Genomic DNA, 15545 nt, shown 5'->3' on the forward strand with positions numbered 1-15545 from the left:
GTGCAAGTGCAGATTCTGGGTAAAGTAGAACAGTTCACGCAGTCTCCTCTTTCCATTTGTTTTGGTGGCTGTGACAAACACAGTCCTTGGTGAGAAAAACACCCACCTGCTCAGAAGTTGCCCTTGACTGTGGAATTTTACCCTGTCCAGATTGTTGGCCTCAGTAGTTTGTTCAGCTTTTCTGCAGTTCTGGTTAGGAGAGGTGACACAGCTTGAGAATGAGGGTGCTGATGAAAGGGAAGGCAGAGGCAGAATGGATGCAGACAGCACAGCAGGAATCCTGTGATCAAATGTGCAGCTGTTTCAGTAATACTGTCTGACAGTTTTGGAATTGCTCTGGTAGTGCTATATTTTCATTGTGCAGTCAAAGCCTTATTTGTACAAACGCCATTTTTCTACAGTAGAAAGGGTGACTCGGTGCTGACGACTTTTGTTATGAGGCTTCTCTGAATAAAATGACACCTGCAACACTAAGATTTGATGTGTTTCCACTTCCAGCTCAGTATCTTAACCTACCACTCAGTTTCTAATGAAGGGGAAAATAATGCTGGAAGTATTCAGAAAAGCTTTTCTCATACTTAAGAACTTATCATTAACAAGATTTTCTTTCAGAGCTCCTTGGTAAAGGTGTGAGGTCTCAGGCTTCTGAAGTTATCTGAAGTACAATAATGCTGATTTCTTTCCATAAAATTGAATTCTAAATTTGGCTGTGTATTTAACTGTTCAGAATTCTGGTCAGAATTTTCCATGTGAAATCAGAAAATGGTAGATTGCATGAGGAGTTGAAGGTGGAGTGCTGACACAGAAGGGGACTGCAGTTATCTGACCTGGCTTTGCCTGCTGGGAGAACAGCTGGCCTCTAGTGGCTCACAGCAAGAGGTTCCAAAAGATCTTAATGGTGTTTGGTTGTAACTGAAACTCTGCTTGAGTACATCTTTAAAATCAGTTTTTGTTTTCAGTGAGGTTTTGCAACATGAACATTAGTAAAAATTATACTGCCTTAGCTCTTTCCTCCTTGACATGAGTAGGGGCAATGGATACCAGAAGGGATGCAGGCATAAATAATTTCTATCAGTGCTAATCTTCCTCTCCCTATCTCCTGGAAAGTCCATGCAATGTTCATTTCCAGGTTTTAGTATTGGGCTGGGTACTGATGCCTGTGCCCTGTGCTGCTGAGGCAGAGCTGCTGGCACAAGCTGTGCTGCTGGCATGGCCCTGCCCAGCCAGGGCTCCTGTCCTGCACTGCAGTGCAGCACCATTCCTGACCATGGCCCTGCCTTGGGCTGTGCTCTGGGCACCAGCACTTGCAATAATCAGAAACCAGAAACACCTCATGCTTGTGCCCCCAGTTACAGAAGAATTGCACTGGAATCTCAAAGATTTTTCCTCTTTTTTTGGGAGTGGGGGAGGGGGTGGGATGCTGCTGCTGCTGGAGAGGAGTACGTGAGTGGTGCTGCAATGACGTAGAAAATGCTCAGTCTGAAAACTGCCTCAAAGACATGGTTGCTGAAAAGGAAGGGTTATGAAAGTGCACTGATGGAGATAAGGATTTAACTTGCTTTAGACTGCTATAGTTCTTTACTGCCAGGTGTCATGTGTGATGGAATACATTATTTTTGCTAGAGGGTTAAACACTCTGTCGCTCATCTCAGCTGGCTTTTTTGGATTTCCAGGTCTGCCTGCTGAGAAGTAAATTAAATATGTAGCTGCTTCTCACCTTTCCTCTGTTGCTGCACTAATGGAAGAGAATTTTTCTTGCCAGTAATGCAGATGGTGATCATTGCTGCTGAGATTTATTATTATTTGGTATCAAGAAGGATGACAAATCCGCATTATTTCCAGAAGGATTTATATTTCTGAAGAAAAGGATAATAGGCATGCTTCATTTTCTTAAAGCTATGTACAGACAATTGGAGGCATAGCAAACCTACACAAACTTTATAAGCACGGCTGCAAAAGAAAGATGAACTGCTTTAGAATGCCCTTGAAATATGGTGTTGGATGGGGTTTTTAACTTCACTTGGAAGGTTTGGCACTTTTTCTGTTGCCTTTTGCATGTGCTGTTCGAGATCCATTAAATGTCAGATGGAGGTTAGGAAGCCAAGGGTAACTGTTCTGTTTTTATGAATTTATAATCGCTTTTTTCTGTGTTATGATTTCTGTTAATTTTTTAAAAATATGTATCTGCAGGACAATTAGCATATTGTTTTGGTTATACATTACTTTGAGTGCTTTGTGCTGTTAAAATATATATGAAAAGAACAACATTGAATTGAGTGTTTGTGGTAGATTTTGTTTAATTTTCCTTTATATTCTATGTAAAAAATAAGTGTATGTAAGCATGTTATTAATGTGTTTGCCTGTATATGTGAGTATTTTCATAAGAACATGCATTTGAAGACAATAAGAGTTAGAGATTTCTGTCTAAATTATATATTATATAAAATTAATATAAAATTATAAAAATAATACTAAAATAGAAAATTAATTTAACAGAATAGAGTCACATGTTGACAGTGCCAGAAGCAAAGGCACAAACAGAATAGTTTATATTTGAAAGTATTCTTTTCAGTGAGAAGATTATCAGAACATGCATTAGCTGCAGAACACTACTGAAAATTTGTCTGGTAAGAATGAGTTAAAATAATAAAATAATTTCCTCTTTCTTTACCTCCTTTCCCCTGTTCCTGGCCATGCCAGCTTCTTCATCATTGTATTTTTCAGCTTTTTCCAGGACCTGTATGTACCAGCCAAGAGCAATCTGTCACTGTCAGCATTTGAAACTGCTTTTGTTTATTTACTGCCCTAATTATAGACCAGGTTTGCAAACACTCTTGCTACAAAAGCTTTCTTAGAAAAACCAGCAGAACTGTTAGCAGTGTTTATCTGATTATGCTCACGCTCCCCTGACTTGTTTTCCTCTCCCTCCTCTTCCCTGTGCTGCAGGAGCCCAGCAACAAACGGGTCAAGCCTCTTTCCAGAGTCACATCCCTGGCCAACCTCATCCCTCCGGTGCGAGCCACCCCTCTGAAGCGCTTCAGCCAGACCCTGCAGGTAATGGCAGCAATTTCTGCTGCGGCTCCTTCCAGCCTTCCTGGGAGCAGGGATGCACATGGACACCCTCTACCAAACTGGCTTAGGCACCTTGGCACCACAAGGTCATTCAGCTTAAAGCTCTCAACTCTCACCTCGAAAAAACCACTTCTCTATCCAGATAATGAATGTTTTTCACTTACTGGTAGGAAAACTATTGCACCTGTAGCATATAAAAATTGTTTACTGAAGGACTATGGTTGCTTTTAAAATTTGATGAAGAGAATATTCCATAATGCTTTCTCTTAATGTTGGTTGGTTTCTTTGAAAATGTTATTTATGGTATAGTTGGTCAGGTGGGACTGCTAAATTTCCTCCTGTAGAGTGAAATTTGGCTTTACCTAAACAAGACATAGTGAACAATCTGAAATTGCCAAGTCATTTTCCAAAGGTGATGATGAAAACTAATAAAGGGCAAACAAATTTTAAATCCAGTTTCTATGTTACAGATTAGGTGTGTAATACTGAACATACTTGGAGACTAATGAAACTTTAGTTTATAAAACATTTGTGCCTTCAGACCTAGAGATGGCAAAGCATTGGGGTGCTCAACTCCTAATTGCAGTGACAGCTGGGAGCTGCAGCACTGCTCCCTCTTTAAAAGAGTTTATGTAAGAAGTCATGTAAAAGATCTAAAGAAATTTATTTAACAAGCTTAATTTCTTCGAGAGAAACTGTAAAAGTAACTTGAATGTGTTAGAAATGTTCCTTAATCAAAATCACCTAAATTAGAGCTTTACTGAAGTCACCTGTTAAGGAAGAAAGAAATAAAACTTCAGAGTCTTTTGAGAAATAAAAAGTCATGGGAAAGAACTCCATTTTTCTGTAGCTGTAATTACCTAGAAAATGGATATTACAGGGTTTTCTGACATTGATTTTCCTGTCTTTGGTTCCTGTGATGTTGAAAGAGCAGCTTTGCACCCCCAGCCTGGCTCGGTGCAGGTGTGGTCTGCGTGACTGGAGCAGAGCTCCCCGTATCCCCTGGGCTCTGTGACTCTCCTGCAGAGTCTGCCTCCAGGGGAACCTGGCCCAACATCAGTTCCAGTTGTGAGGAGTGTGGAAAAGGATTTCACTTTTGGCTAAACTGCTGCTGAGTGGGTGCTTCCCCTTCCACAGCCTTAGGCAGCTGTTGCCTTATTTAGGTACCTGTGCTATTGTTCTGCAGTGAAAGCCCCTGGGGCTGCACAGTGCAGTGTCCAGAACAATATTGTGTTTAATAAAGTTGTTTCAGACTAACCAAAACAACTCTCCTTTCATGTATGCAGTAGCAGCTTCCCGAAATGAGAGCTTTATGGATGTATTTCAGGGTAAATTTTGTCAAAATAGGAGGGAAAATAGTGGCTTTGTTTTAAGTCCTACTGGTGCAGGCAGTAATTTTGCTCTGTTCGTACTGACCATAAGAATGTATTTAATTAGCAGATTAAACAGTGATGTTACTTATACCATCCCCTCTATGTGCTTGAAGGAGATGGGTTGAGAAATCAGCTTCTATGTTTTCTAGATCCTGCTGGTGATGTCCTAGCTGTAAATTGACTTCTTATCTGATTTCCTCAATAGCTACAGAGCAGGGACAAAAAAAGACTGACCTTGTGCTCAGGTGTCTCACTTGGCATTACTTAGAAACATTCTGGGAAGTACATACAGCTATTTCACTTTATTATGTTTTGACGTAGCTGTCACTGTATCTTGAGAACAGTGTAGGTTTCTTTTCATTGTGTGATCTCCTGTAAAAAAAAGAAAAAATTGTTAGTTTTCTTACTGGGTGAACTTTTATGTATCTTCATTGTTATTTCAGTCAAAACCCATGTTTCTTCTTGCATTGCTGCTAGATGTTCTGTGTCTGGAAAATGGAGAAAACTACTGTCATCATCACAACATGCAACAAACAACTTCTTCCCCTGAAAGAAAATGAAACAAAATTAACAGAACATCCATCTAAAAAAGACCACTCCAATAGCATCAGTAAAAGGAATTAGAAAATTCTGAGATTTTTTTATGGCATTTCAAACAAACCTTCTTAGACATTCTTCTAAATGGAAGATACATGTAAGAGTGGAAAAAAAATGCTTAATGTATATAATTTTCCTTACCTCTGTACATGTGACTTCCATTTTACATTAATGGACTTTCAGCATGCAGCATGAAGAGAAATATTTCTCTCTGGGATTTGTGTAGTATTTTAAAGATATATTCTTAGCAACTTTTCATGTTTTGCATATTTTATTGATTACAGAAGTATTTGATTTCTTTGCGTATACTTCACTTTATTCCAATTTTCCACTTATTTTCAATACTTTTTTCATAAGGATTCCAAGTAAAACTATTTGAAGTCTTTCAGGTTTTCTTTCTGGGCCTTTTTGTTTCTTTGTTTGCTTTTGTTATTGACTATTTGTAGTCATTCTGTTCCTGTCATGTAGGGCAGTGTATACCAGCTGACTAATAAAATGCTGTTAGCTTCATCTAACAGAGTGTCCTGCCAGCTACGCTCTGTGTAGCTGCAGGATGCCTAATGCTAGGCAGGTATTTTTACTTGTTAATCCACCTGGGAATCCAGTTTATTTCAGAGCTGTATTTTCAGTTTCCATCAAGCTAGACTAATGATTATGATGATGTGCCTGGTCTTACTCACAGCTGTGCAGTTTGGCTTAAAGCAGAAAATAGGATCAGAAAAAGAACTCCAGCTGATGCTGAAGAAAGAAATTGGAGTCTGGCTGGCTTCCTCTGCGACTTCAGTTCTCATTTTTCAGTGTGTCTTGAATTTAAGCAGGGAGTCCAAATTACTTTTATCTATCTTAGGACACCAAAAATTTCTAAAAATCTTCAAGAAGAAAATGTTTTTTATCATCAGTTCTGAATGCCAGGGCTTTGATCAGTAGTGGCCTTTGCCCAGTACATGAAGTTGTTTGCTTTACTGCAGCTCTAATTAAGGGTTGTTAATTGCATTAATTAACATTGGTAACACAGAGACCCTTCAAGAAACAGTCTTAAAACAACAAGGAAAATCTATTGCAACCAGAGAAATATGGTAAACAAAATGAGAGGTTGTGGATGGATTTTTCCCCAGCTCCTTTAGTTTTTGGAATTATATGAAAATTTTAATCATCCCACAGGGCCGTAATTTTTAAACAGTGTGTGGGATATGTTTTTTAAGGAAGCCAGAAACCAGGGAAATATTTTTAAAAGATTCTAGATGTAGAAATGCTCTTTTGACATTCCTGCAGTTCCTTCATGGGACTCAATCACATGACTGATTGTTTTTCCTTTTAATTTTTCCTTCTTGACAAGTACAAAGCAAAGATAGCATCAGAGTATCTTCAAACTTGTTTTTAGAAATTTTTGGCAAAACTTCAGTTAAGGGCTCTATTCCACTAATAAATAACCTCAGTCCTGTGTCCCTTATTAAGCAAGGTACACTTTGTGTGGCTAATGAAAAGGCTGATGTATTACAGAAATAAATTATACTTATTGTTTCTAGGTAGCAAGGATGCTAAACAAGCAGGATTTTGGGAAATTTGGTTAATTTTGAGTCTTTTTAGCATCTTTGTGCCCTTTCTGCCCAATGAGGACAGTTTAGGGCTGTGGAGAATTATATGGAGTGTTCTCCTGCAGCAGAGAGGAGCATTCTGTCAGTGCATATGAAAGGTCACTTTTCCTAAAACTCTGCCTAATTTCAGTTTAACAAGTCATTATAACAAGTGTAAATTAAGCATGTAATTTCACATGTGTTTCTGTATCTCCTTAACTCTTGAAGAAAGAGTAGCACCTGACTTGCAGAGTTTTGGAAGGCATGTATGTGTTTATTGTTGAGGTCTTTAACAATTCCAAGTACAACTCAGAATGGCTTCTGTGACAGGTTTTTTATTTATATCATGTCTTCTGATATGGTAAAAACATAGTATTTGTAGGCTCCGTTTGCATTTAATGAACTCTTATCTTCAGAGAAGAATTTCAAATATTGTCCTTTGTATATGCTGCTTTCAACCTGGAAATTGAGAGAATTTATTTTGTTTTAAATATTCTTACCCAAGGCAATTGAAAGATGATTTTGTTATGTAAGGCAGGTTTTAAATAACAATAAAAATGTAGAGTATTTCAACTATGTGAAATAGTTTAAGCATTTCAGAGGTATGACCTCAAAAAGGAGCCTCTCATTATAATGAAGCAAAAAAGAAACCTTTTCAAAATAGAATAGTAAGAGAATAAAGTATCCATCCTTAGCCTGGAATACTTCTAAGAGTTTACAGGCATTAGAACTCTCAAGTCTCTCCTAAAATTGAAATTGGCTGTATTGAAGTTTAGGACCAGACCACATAGTAGATAGAGATGCTGGTACACGCTGGTAGAGGGTCTGATATTTATATTAAATTTTTGGTGAAGCAGATGTGAAATGTATGAGTAATTCCTGTCTGTTCACTGAATTGAAAGTCTGTATTTGATCAGTTCTGTTAGTTCAGTGTGCTGCATTATCCCTGTAGTACACTCTTGGTGCTTGTTGTATGCGAATGCATTGTAGAAGTTTTGCACAGACAGAGTTCAGTGCAGGAATGGAGGCCCTGCCCTTCCAACAGCACGTGTTAAAATAATTTCTCTTACATTCCCAGTACTAAATGTTGCTCTGAAGTTCAAAGTAAAAACTAACGAGAGAACATTTGTTTGTTGTACTGAACTATGTATATGAATTCCTTAGCAATGGGAAAAGTGAGGGTGTAACGTGAAACTGTGGCAACACAAACCCTGTTGTCTCTTGCCAGCGCTCCATCAGTTTCCGCAGCGACAGTCGCCCCGACCTGTTCAGCCCACGGCCATGGTCTCGAAATGTGCCCCCTGCTAACACAAAGAGGAGAGACAGCAAACTGTGGAGTGAGACCTTTGATGTCTGTGTCAATCACATGCTTACATCCAAGGAAATCAAGCGGCAAGAGGTATAAATATAGATATGGATATTTTTTAATCGCAAATCTCATGTTCAAAATTTGCCTTTAAAGCGTAGAGTTGGGAATGCTCATAGGCATTGGGATAGCACTTGAAGAGGTCCTGCAATTAAAATGTGTCATCACCTCCACTAGAAGCAGAATTCCATCTCTAGTCTTTATGACTCAAGCCATTTTAGATTAATGTATTTGTAGAAACCAGCTCATTGTATTTCCTTAACAACCCTGAAGTTACTGAGATATGTTGGCTGCATGTGTGTACATGTTCTGACACTTTCTGTAGTCATGGTTGATATTTTGGTGTTGCATTTTGTTGCTCTGGTAGTGTGAGATGAGCACGCTGTGCCAGGAACAGGTGTTCATCAGGTGATACAGGCACACAAAAATGCAGCATCATTTCCCTTGTGGAAAAGACTGTCTTTGAGGAAGTTTCCAGTGCTAGAAAGATGACACACTGATCAAAAGATGTGTCTTCCAAAGCAAAAAAGAAGCGTGCTGGTGGCTTTAATGTGTCAGACAAGACAAAGTTTAAATAGTTCACATTATAGTCAACACATAGCTCCTTCAGAATCAAGGGATTTTTTTTTTCCTGAGGAAATTTCTAGCAGTATCAACAAAGCTTGTAACAATCTCCCTGAGAATATTTCAGGGACTGAGTCATAAATCAAACAACAGTAGTGTCAAGCATTTCTTGTGCAAATTTTAACATTGTACAGGAATTCATAGGAAATAAATTTGTAATTGAGAACTTCAAAGGCAGCTTACTGAAAAATAAACTGTAGAAATTGTTTGCACAGCATATAGCAGTCACTGCTGTCTGGGTGCAGGAGCCAGGATCCTTGGTACAACCCAGATAGGTGAGCTGTATCCCAGCAGGTTTAGCAGGAGGGTTCTGCTGTGTGTTTGTTCCCATCCTGTGTCCTTTGCTGGGACGAGCTGACCTGCTGCCCATGAGCTGCACCATGGCAAACCTGGCAGCAATGAGCTCCAGCCATCTGCTCCAGCTGGCCATGGGCTTCCAGAATTTATACTGGTTGAAAGCCTTGACTGTAAAGCAAGGAATTCTAGCCCAAAATATCTTTAACTCTTGCTGCTTAAGGAGGAAATTATGCAATAAGTTAATAACAATGGGAGTTTGATAAACCAGTGAATTGGGGTGGTGTTATTTTTAATCTGCCAGTTTTGAAGTCTCAAATGTGCTTTGAGAGGAGTAACTAACATCAGCCAACAGTTAACTAGAGCTCAGCCTTTGTAACAAAAAAATGAATTGGTACCAAAATAAAAGTGCTCAGTACCAAATAAATGCTTTAAGTAAAATCTGTGTCCTACTCAGTAGAATCCCCTGTAACTTCTGCCACTGTATGTGTTAAAATGGAGCACAACAAACTCCTGTGCAAGCAGTTGTATAAGTGGTTAAGGTACAGTCAAGTCAAAACACCTCAATGAAAGTAGTTTTCTACATCTGGGAACACATCCCTTTGGAAAAAAAATTCTTTGTCTATTTGGGAAAAGCTTTCAATCAACATTCTGGTATAACTGTTTTAAAAAACAATGCACTTGATTCTGTAGTTATACTGTAAGGCCTTACTTCATTTCTGTAGATTTGGCAGAGAAGTGCTGTTAGATGGTGTTAAGATAGCTGTTCAAAATATATCATCAACCCAGGAAGTGGAGCGTAGATTAAATAAAGATATTTTCTAATATTTGTGTCTGTTTTTACAGGCTATCTTTGAACTTTCCCAGGGAGAAGAAGACTTGATAGAAGATCTGAAATTGGCAAAAAAGGTATATTTAAAAAGCAAAACCAAAAACCAAACCACAACAAAGAGTACTAATTGGTTCATAACACATTTAAAACAATCCTTGTTTTTATAATTGCTAAGACAGTAAAAGAGGAAAAAATCCAAAGCATGTTTCAGTCTTCCCATTCTTTCTGAAACACTTAAGGGTGCACTAAATTCTGTAACTAATTTTTCAATGAACAAACCACAAATGTTTGGTTTTCTTTTCAGGCTTATCATGACCCAATGCTTAAGCTTTCCATAATGACAGAGCGAGAGTTGAACCAAATTTTTGGAACACTGGACTCTCTAATTCCTCTGCATGAAGGTAAAACTCAAATAGTCTTTTTCTGCATAATTATAGCACATAAATTTAAATTCAGGTTTATTAAAGTGAGGTTTCTCTTTTTCCTATTCACTTCTAGATCTTCTTAGGCGACTTCAAGAAGTCAGGAAACCTGATGGATCAACAGATCATGTTGGCCACATCCTCGTGGGTTGGGTAAGGCAGAGTTTATAATCAATTTTGGGATTTTAGTTTGAAGCTGTAATGTGGTTTTTCCCTCCTATAATGTGTCAAAAAGATATTATCAAAATACTTTTAAAGGTAAGACAGCTATTTAGAGACACAATAGAACATTTTTTCTTTTTAGGGATTTTCCATGAAAAGATTGAGACTGGGATATTTTTAAAAGCTTTTGCTATTCAGGAGTTGAGCATTTTAAATAAAAATCAAGAGCCAGACTAGAGTTTTTCTTATGTAGGTCCTTTAAGAATCTGCCCCTCTTCCTGCTCTGCTTTCCTTGGAAAGTCAGACAGGGACACAAGAGAGATGTTGCTGCCTCATGAAAGATAAAGTGGATAGGTTCACATTCCCTAGCATCCAACAGCATAAACACTGAAAACAGCTTTTGTTAGTTCTGTTGATAAAACTGTTCATGGTAATAAAAAAAAGTTATTTTTGGTTTTAGATATGTGAGAAGTACACTTTTAAGTAAGTGAAAGTAATGAAATTCAGCAGGGGAAAAAAAGGCTTGAAATTTTAGGAATTAAGTAATGATATTTAGCAGCTCTATATGAAAGTGTGACCTATGGTCAACAAGGGAAGTGTTATGTAATGTATATAATGCAAATTGTTAATGATAAATTATTTGTAAATGTCAAAATAATCTCTGTTTTCTTTGCATAAAGTAATTACTTTAAAATATAAAATATAATAAAATATATTTTCTGATGTGTGTTGATCATCAGTGAACTTGGTTCAAATATATTCAAGTCTAATTTCCTTTTTTCAAAGATTTTGCATACTTGGGTGTTAATACAACAGGTTTTATAAATGTATATATTGCTCTAATCAACACACAAGTTATTTTTTTCAGATTTATATATATATATATGCAGTTTTGTCATCTTAGTTTGGTCAAGGCTCCTGAGTGCGATATAGATGTTTGACTGTAGAAATTTGCTGATCTGAAAAAGGCCAGGTTTGGGAATGCTCATTTCTAGGCTTTTATTTCCATTCATAATTAAGGCCAGACTTCTGTGCTCAAGTGTTGTCTGCACTAAATAATGCTCAGTCTTAAGTAATTTATATTTATAATGCTTTGCAATAGTAACAGAGACCTGTAGGATCTGAGTGATGAACAAGTACTTCTAAATTGCTTAAATAAGATGGTCTGAGGACCCTTGTAAAAGTTACATTTGTTGGAGGCATTACATCAATAAGCTCTCCAGCTAAGAGAGTCTCAGCATGAATTCTGATGTCCTGAATCACATGAACCTTTCAGTGCAGGAAATCATGCTTTGCTTCAGCTACAGAATAATTAATTCTTTCCTCAGCTTCCATGCCTGAACTCCTATGACAGCTACTGCAGCAATCAAGTGGCAGCCAAGGCTTTACTGGATCACAAGAAACAGGATCACAGAGTACAGGATTTCCTGCAGCGCTGCTTGGAGTCTCCTTTCAGCCGCAAGCTGGACCTTTGGAATTTCCTCGACATCCCCAGAAGCCGCTTGGTGAAATACCCGCTGCTGCTCAGAGAAATTTTAAGGCACACACCAAATGATCACCCTGATCAACAGCATCTGGAAGAAGCTGTGAGTTATTGTTGGGTTTGGGGTCTTTTAGGAGATTATAGAAGTTTTACCTTTTTAGTGAATTAGAGGATGCTACATAAAATATAAAAAAGCAAATATTTATATCAACAGCTGAATATTGGACTCTGTAATTAAAATTCATGTGTTTTCATTGTGTTTCTGCAGATAAATATAATTCAGGGCATTGTGGCTGAAATCAACATAAAGACTGGTGAATCTGAATGCCAGTATTACAAAGAGAGACTTATTTATCTTGAAGAAGGCCAAAGGGATTCATTGATTGATAATTCACGTGCTGTGTGCTGTCATGGGGAACTGAAGAACAACAGGGGAGTGGTAAGAAATAAATATTTTGTCATAAATAACCTTGAAAGATATCTGCATTTTGCATGACAGCTGAGAGAGCTGCGAGCACACATAGAGAAACAGCACTCTCTAATATATAGGAAGTTGATAAATATTAATATATATAATGCTGATCTTTTTTGTTAGTAGTTAAGTATCTGTATAGGGAGATAGTAAGACTTATATGTATCTCTGTCTCTTATGGAGCCTAACATTATCCTGGATAAATTGTAAATCTGATCAATTTCAATACTTGCAGGAAAAAAACCCAAATTCCTGGTCTCAGAGATGTGATATTAACATCTATAAAGAACACACGAAATGTACCAACAAATTTTAAATTTGTCAAAGGCTGTGCTTATTCACAATGCTTTACTTGAATCTTTGTTGTGATCAAGGTTAATTTAATGACCAGAGAAATTTGTTACTTTGAATTCCAGTCTCTGGGACACTGCATTACTAATAAATTTCACCATCTGAGTTTTCAGTTAAAAAGCAAAAAAAGAAAAGAAAAAAAATATTATATTAGTAGAAGAGAACTTAGTCTTTCCTGGATTTTCCCCTTCAGTGTTAAATATAATTTTTATTCTATTTTATTCTATTCAACTTCTATTTTTCTTCTGTTCTATTATTTCTTTTATTTTACTTCTATTTAACTAGAACTTTTGAATGGACACAGAATGAAAGATTTTTTTTCATTACTGACACTGATGGAAGTATGACACGACAGTTATGGAAGTAGATTAAACTTAGGGCAAAATTTATTCTAAAAAGCAACAAAGAAAGCAGTGCATTTTTTCAGCTCTGGACCTGCTTGTTTATGCATACAGTGGAAGGGTCCTCTTTCACCACACACTTGAGAGGGAAAGATGAAACAGGTGCTGTTTCCTACTTCACCTGATGAAGGTCAGGCAGGTAGTTCAGTACCAAATTAGCAGGAAGAAGCTGGCCATTTTCATCTTTCCAGTGAACTTTCATTGTTCCATTTGGTTTAATGACGTTCCAAGAAAGGAATAATGCTGTATTATCTATGGATCTTTTAACAGAAGCTGCATGTCTTCCTCTTCGAAGAGGTGCTGGTGATCACTCGGGCCGTGACCCACAATGACCAGCTGTGCTACCAGCTGTACCGGCAGCCAATTCCCGTCAGGGAGCTGGTGCTGGAGGACCTGCAGGATGGAGAGGTGCGCCTGGGTGGATCCATCCGTGGAGCATTCAGCAACAATGAGAGAAGTATGACAACAACTCCTTGTATTTGCTCGTGTAGGGTCTTCATAACTTAAGATACCTGCCAATGTGACATCAGATTGTTCTCTCTAACATTGCCCATCCAACATACTGAATTTTGTTTCATGCTGGTTTTGATTTACCAAGATATGAGTATTGGTCTAATACCGATACTCTGACGGGCAAAAGACTCTCCAACATTTTAAAGTTAGAAAGTGTGTGTTTATTCAGCGCTGGGCAGCAGTGTGGGGTAGCCCCCTAATACACACTGCAAAATTACAGGTGGTCACAGAGTCCATTTATTGACAAAAGGTTTAAACAAATACATATTCATAATAGCAGCCCCTCCCATTCCCTGTTTCCTATGGTAATTAGCTTGAATGGCTATTAAGGATGCGTGGTTGGCTTCTTGAATTAAGTCTGGGGTCGTTTTTGTGGGGAGGGGTCTTAGAAGGACGAAGTAAGGTCAGTCTTCCTCGTCCTGATCTTTTCTATTAATGACAATACAAATGGCTTTTGGGGCAACTCCAGTTTTGCAAAGAATGAGTTTCTGGTTGCAATTGTTCGTGTTCTTTGGACCTAACTACAAGTTTCATCCTTTCCCATTGCAAGCACAGTTAAGCAAACATAAATTGACAGGCAATTAATTATTTTAGTTTCAGGTAACTATCTCAAGCCCAGTTTCTTTTAACTTTTAACTAAAATCCTAATTTCTTTAAGATTAGTGTTTCAGTTTATTATGTTCTAAGTTGTTTCTTTTTGATTCTTTCTCAAGGCTTACTATATTGATAATAGAATTTCTCCACACACCTTGTTATAAATGGATTCTTTGATTTGTCCAATTTATCAAACAAAATTAAATTCAGCACCAATGTTAAATTTTTAATAGCAGCAATTGTATATAAATTAATACAATCAAAGTGTATTAGATACATATATTTGAGTATATACAGAATTTTGGCAGTAAGTAATTCAGTACAATTGAGGTTTGGTTCATATAAAGTGTAAGCAATACTGACCAGGTTACATGGACTGGGTGTATGGGTAGGGCCCTTCCCTCTGCACCAAATTAACCAAGGTAAAAATCCCACTTATACACTGTATGCTAATACCTATTAGTAGAGAATCTTCTGGAAAGCTCCTCCTAGTTTCTATTCCTAAAATCTACATCACTGTGTTGTGTTGTGCATGCTCCACCAGTAGTTGGAGTGTCTCATCCTTTCAGGGCTCTTATTTCCGATGAAGGCTCTGGGTGTTCCTCGTGTTTGCTGTGTAACCTCGCAGGTAGCGCAAGCGCACTGAGCTTGGGGTTATGGAACTGAGCATGTTTTCCCATAACAAGCCTTATTCCAGTGTCCAGTGCCTGGAGACATCCCAATTTGGCCCAATTCAAGGCCAAGAGTTTTATTTCTAGCTGCTATCAGACCTACATCCTTTCTATCCCTACTCCCACTGAACATCTGGAGGATTCTGCTTTGTCCCTGTTTTTTTTCCCCTTTTTTCTCTGTAATAATTGAAACAGTTATCCTCTATTGATTATAAGCAACAATTTTGCTAATATGGTTACAGATTTAGTTAACACAAATCACATTTATAACAACCTGAATTGAGAAGTGAAGAGCATACACACTGTAGTGGCAAAACTGCAACATTATAAGCAAGTGTATTTTGAAATCTTCGCTTCAGCTGTTTTGCCTTTCCTTATACTGGAGACACTGATTGCTATTCCATAACACTTTAAGCTGGCAGATGCTGTAGTACTCAGGGTCAAGACTGCAGCTATTCATGGTTATCTCCTTCCAGTTAAGTATATTATGAAGATGCTTTTTCTATTACAAGGGTCCTTAAATCTCATCTGGTCAGAACTTCAGTGGGTTTTGTATGTATGCACTGTATTAGTGAAGTGAATGGAAGAGATGAAGCAGTCTTTGGCTGGTGCAAGGATGAAGGTTCCATAAGGTTCTGGAAATCCACTTTGCAGAGAAAGAGGAGGAGAGGCATTAAAGTGTGGGAGAAGCCTTAATCTTGGTGATTCACTTTAAGCTTTATGGATAGCTCATGCATGGCAAAA

The 15545-nt window shown here is 37.9% G+C and overlaps 1 protein-coding gene across 1 annotated transcript in view; it reads left to right on the forward strand.

The window, feature by feature from the left end:
* ARHGEF3 (Rho guanine nucleotide exchange factor 3) overlaps positions 1-15545 on the forward strand; it is a 110143-nt gene that overhangs the window by 91740 nt on the left and 2858 nt on the right. Inside the window, 8 exon segments of the mRNA XM_033071856.1 lie at positions 2947-3054; positions 7845-8015; positions 9747-9809; positions 10037-10133; positions 10231-10307; positions 11645-11902; positions 12068-12238; positions 13294-13480. Coding sequence (XP_032927747.1) covers positions 2947-3054; positions 7845-8015; positions 9747-9809; positions 10037-10133; positions 10231-10307; positions 11645-11902; positions 12068-12238; positions 13294-13480 — 1132 coding nt within the window.

Source organism: Catharus ustulatus, chromosome 13, assembly GCF_009819885.2.
Source record: "Catharus ustulatus isolate bCatUst1 chromosome 13, bCatUst1.pri.v2, whole genome shotgun sequence".
NCBI lineage: Eukaryota > Metazoa > Chordata > Aves > Passeriformes > Turdidae > Catharus > Catharus ustulatus.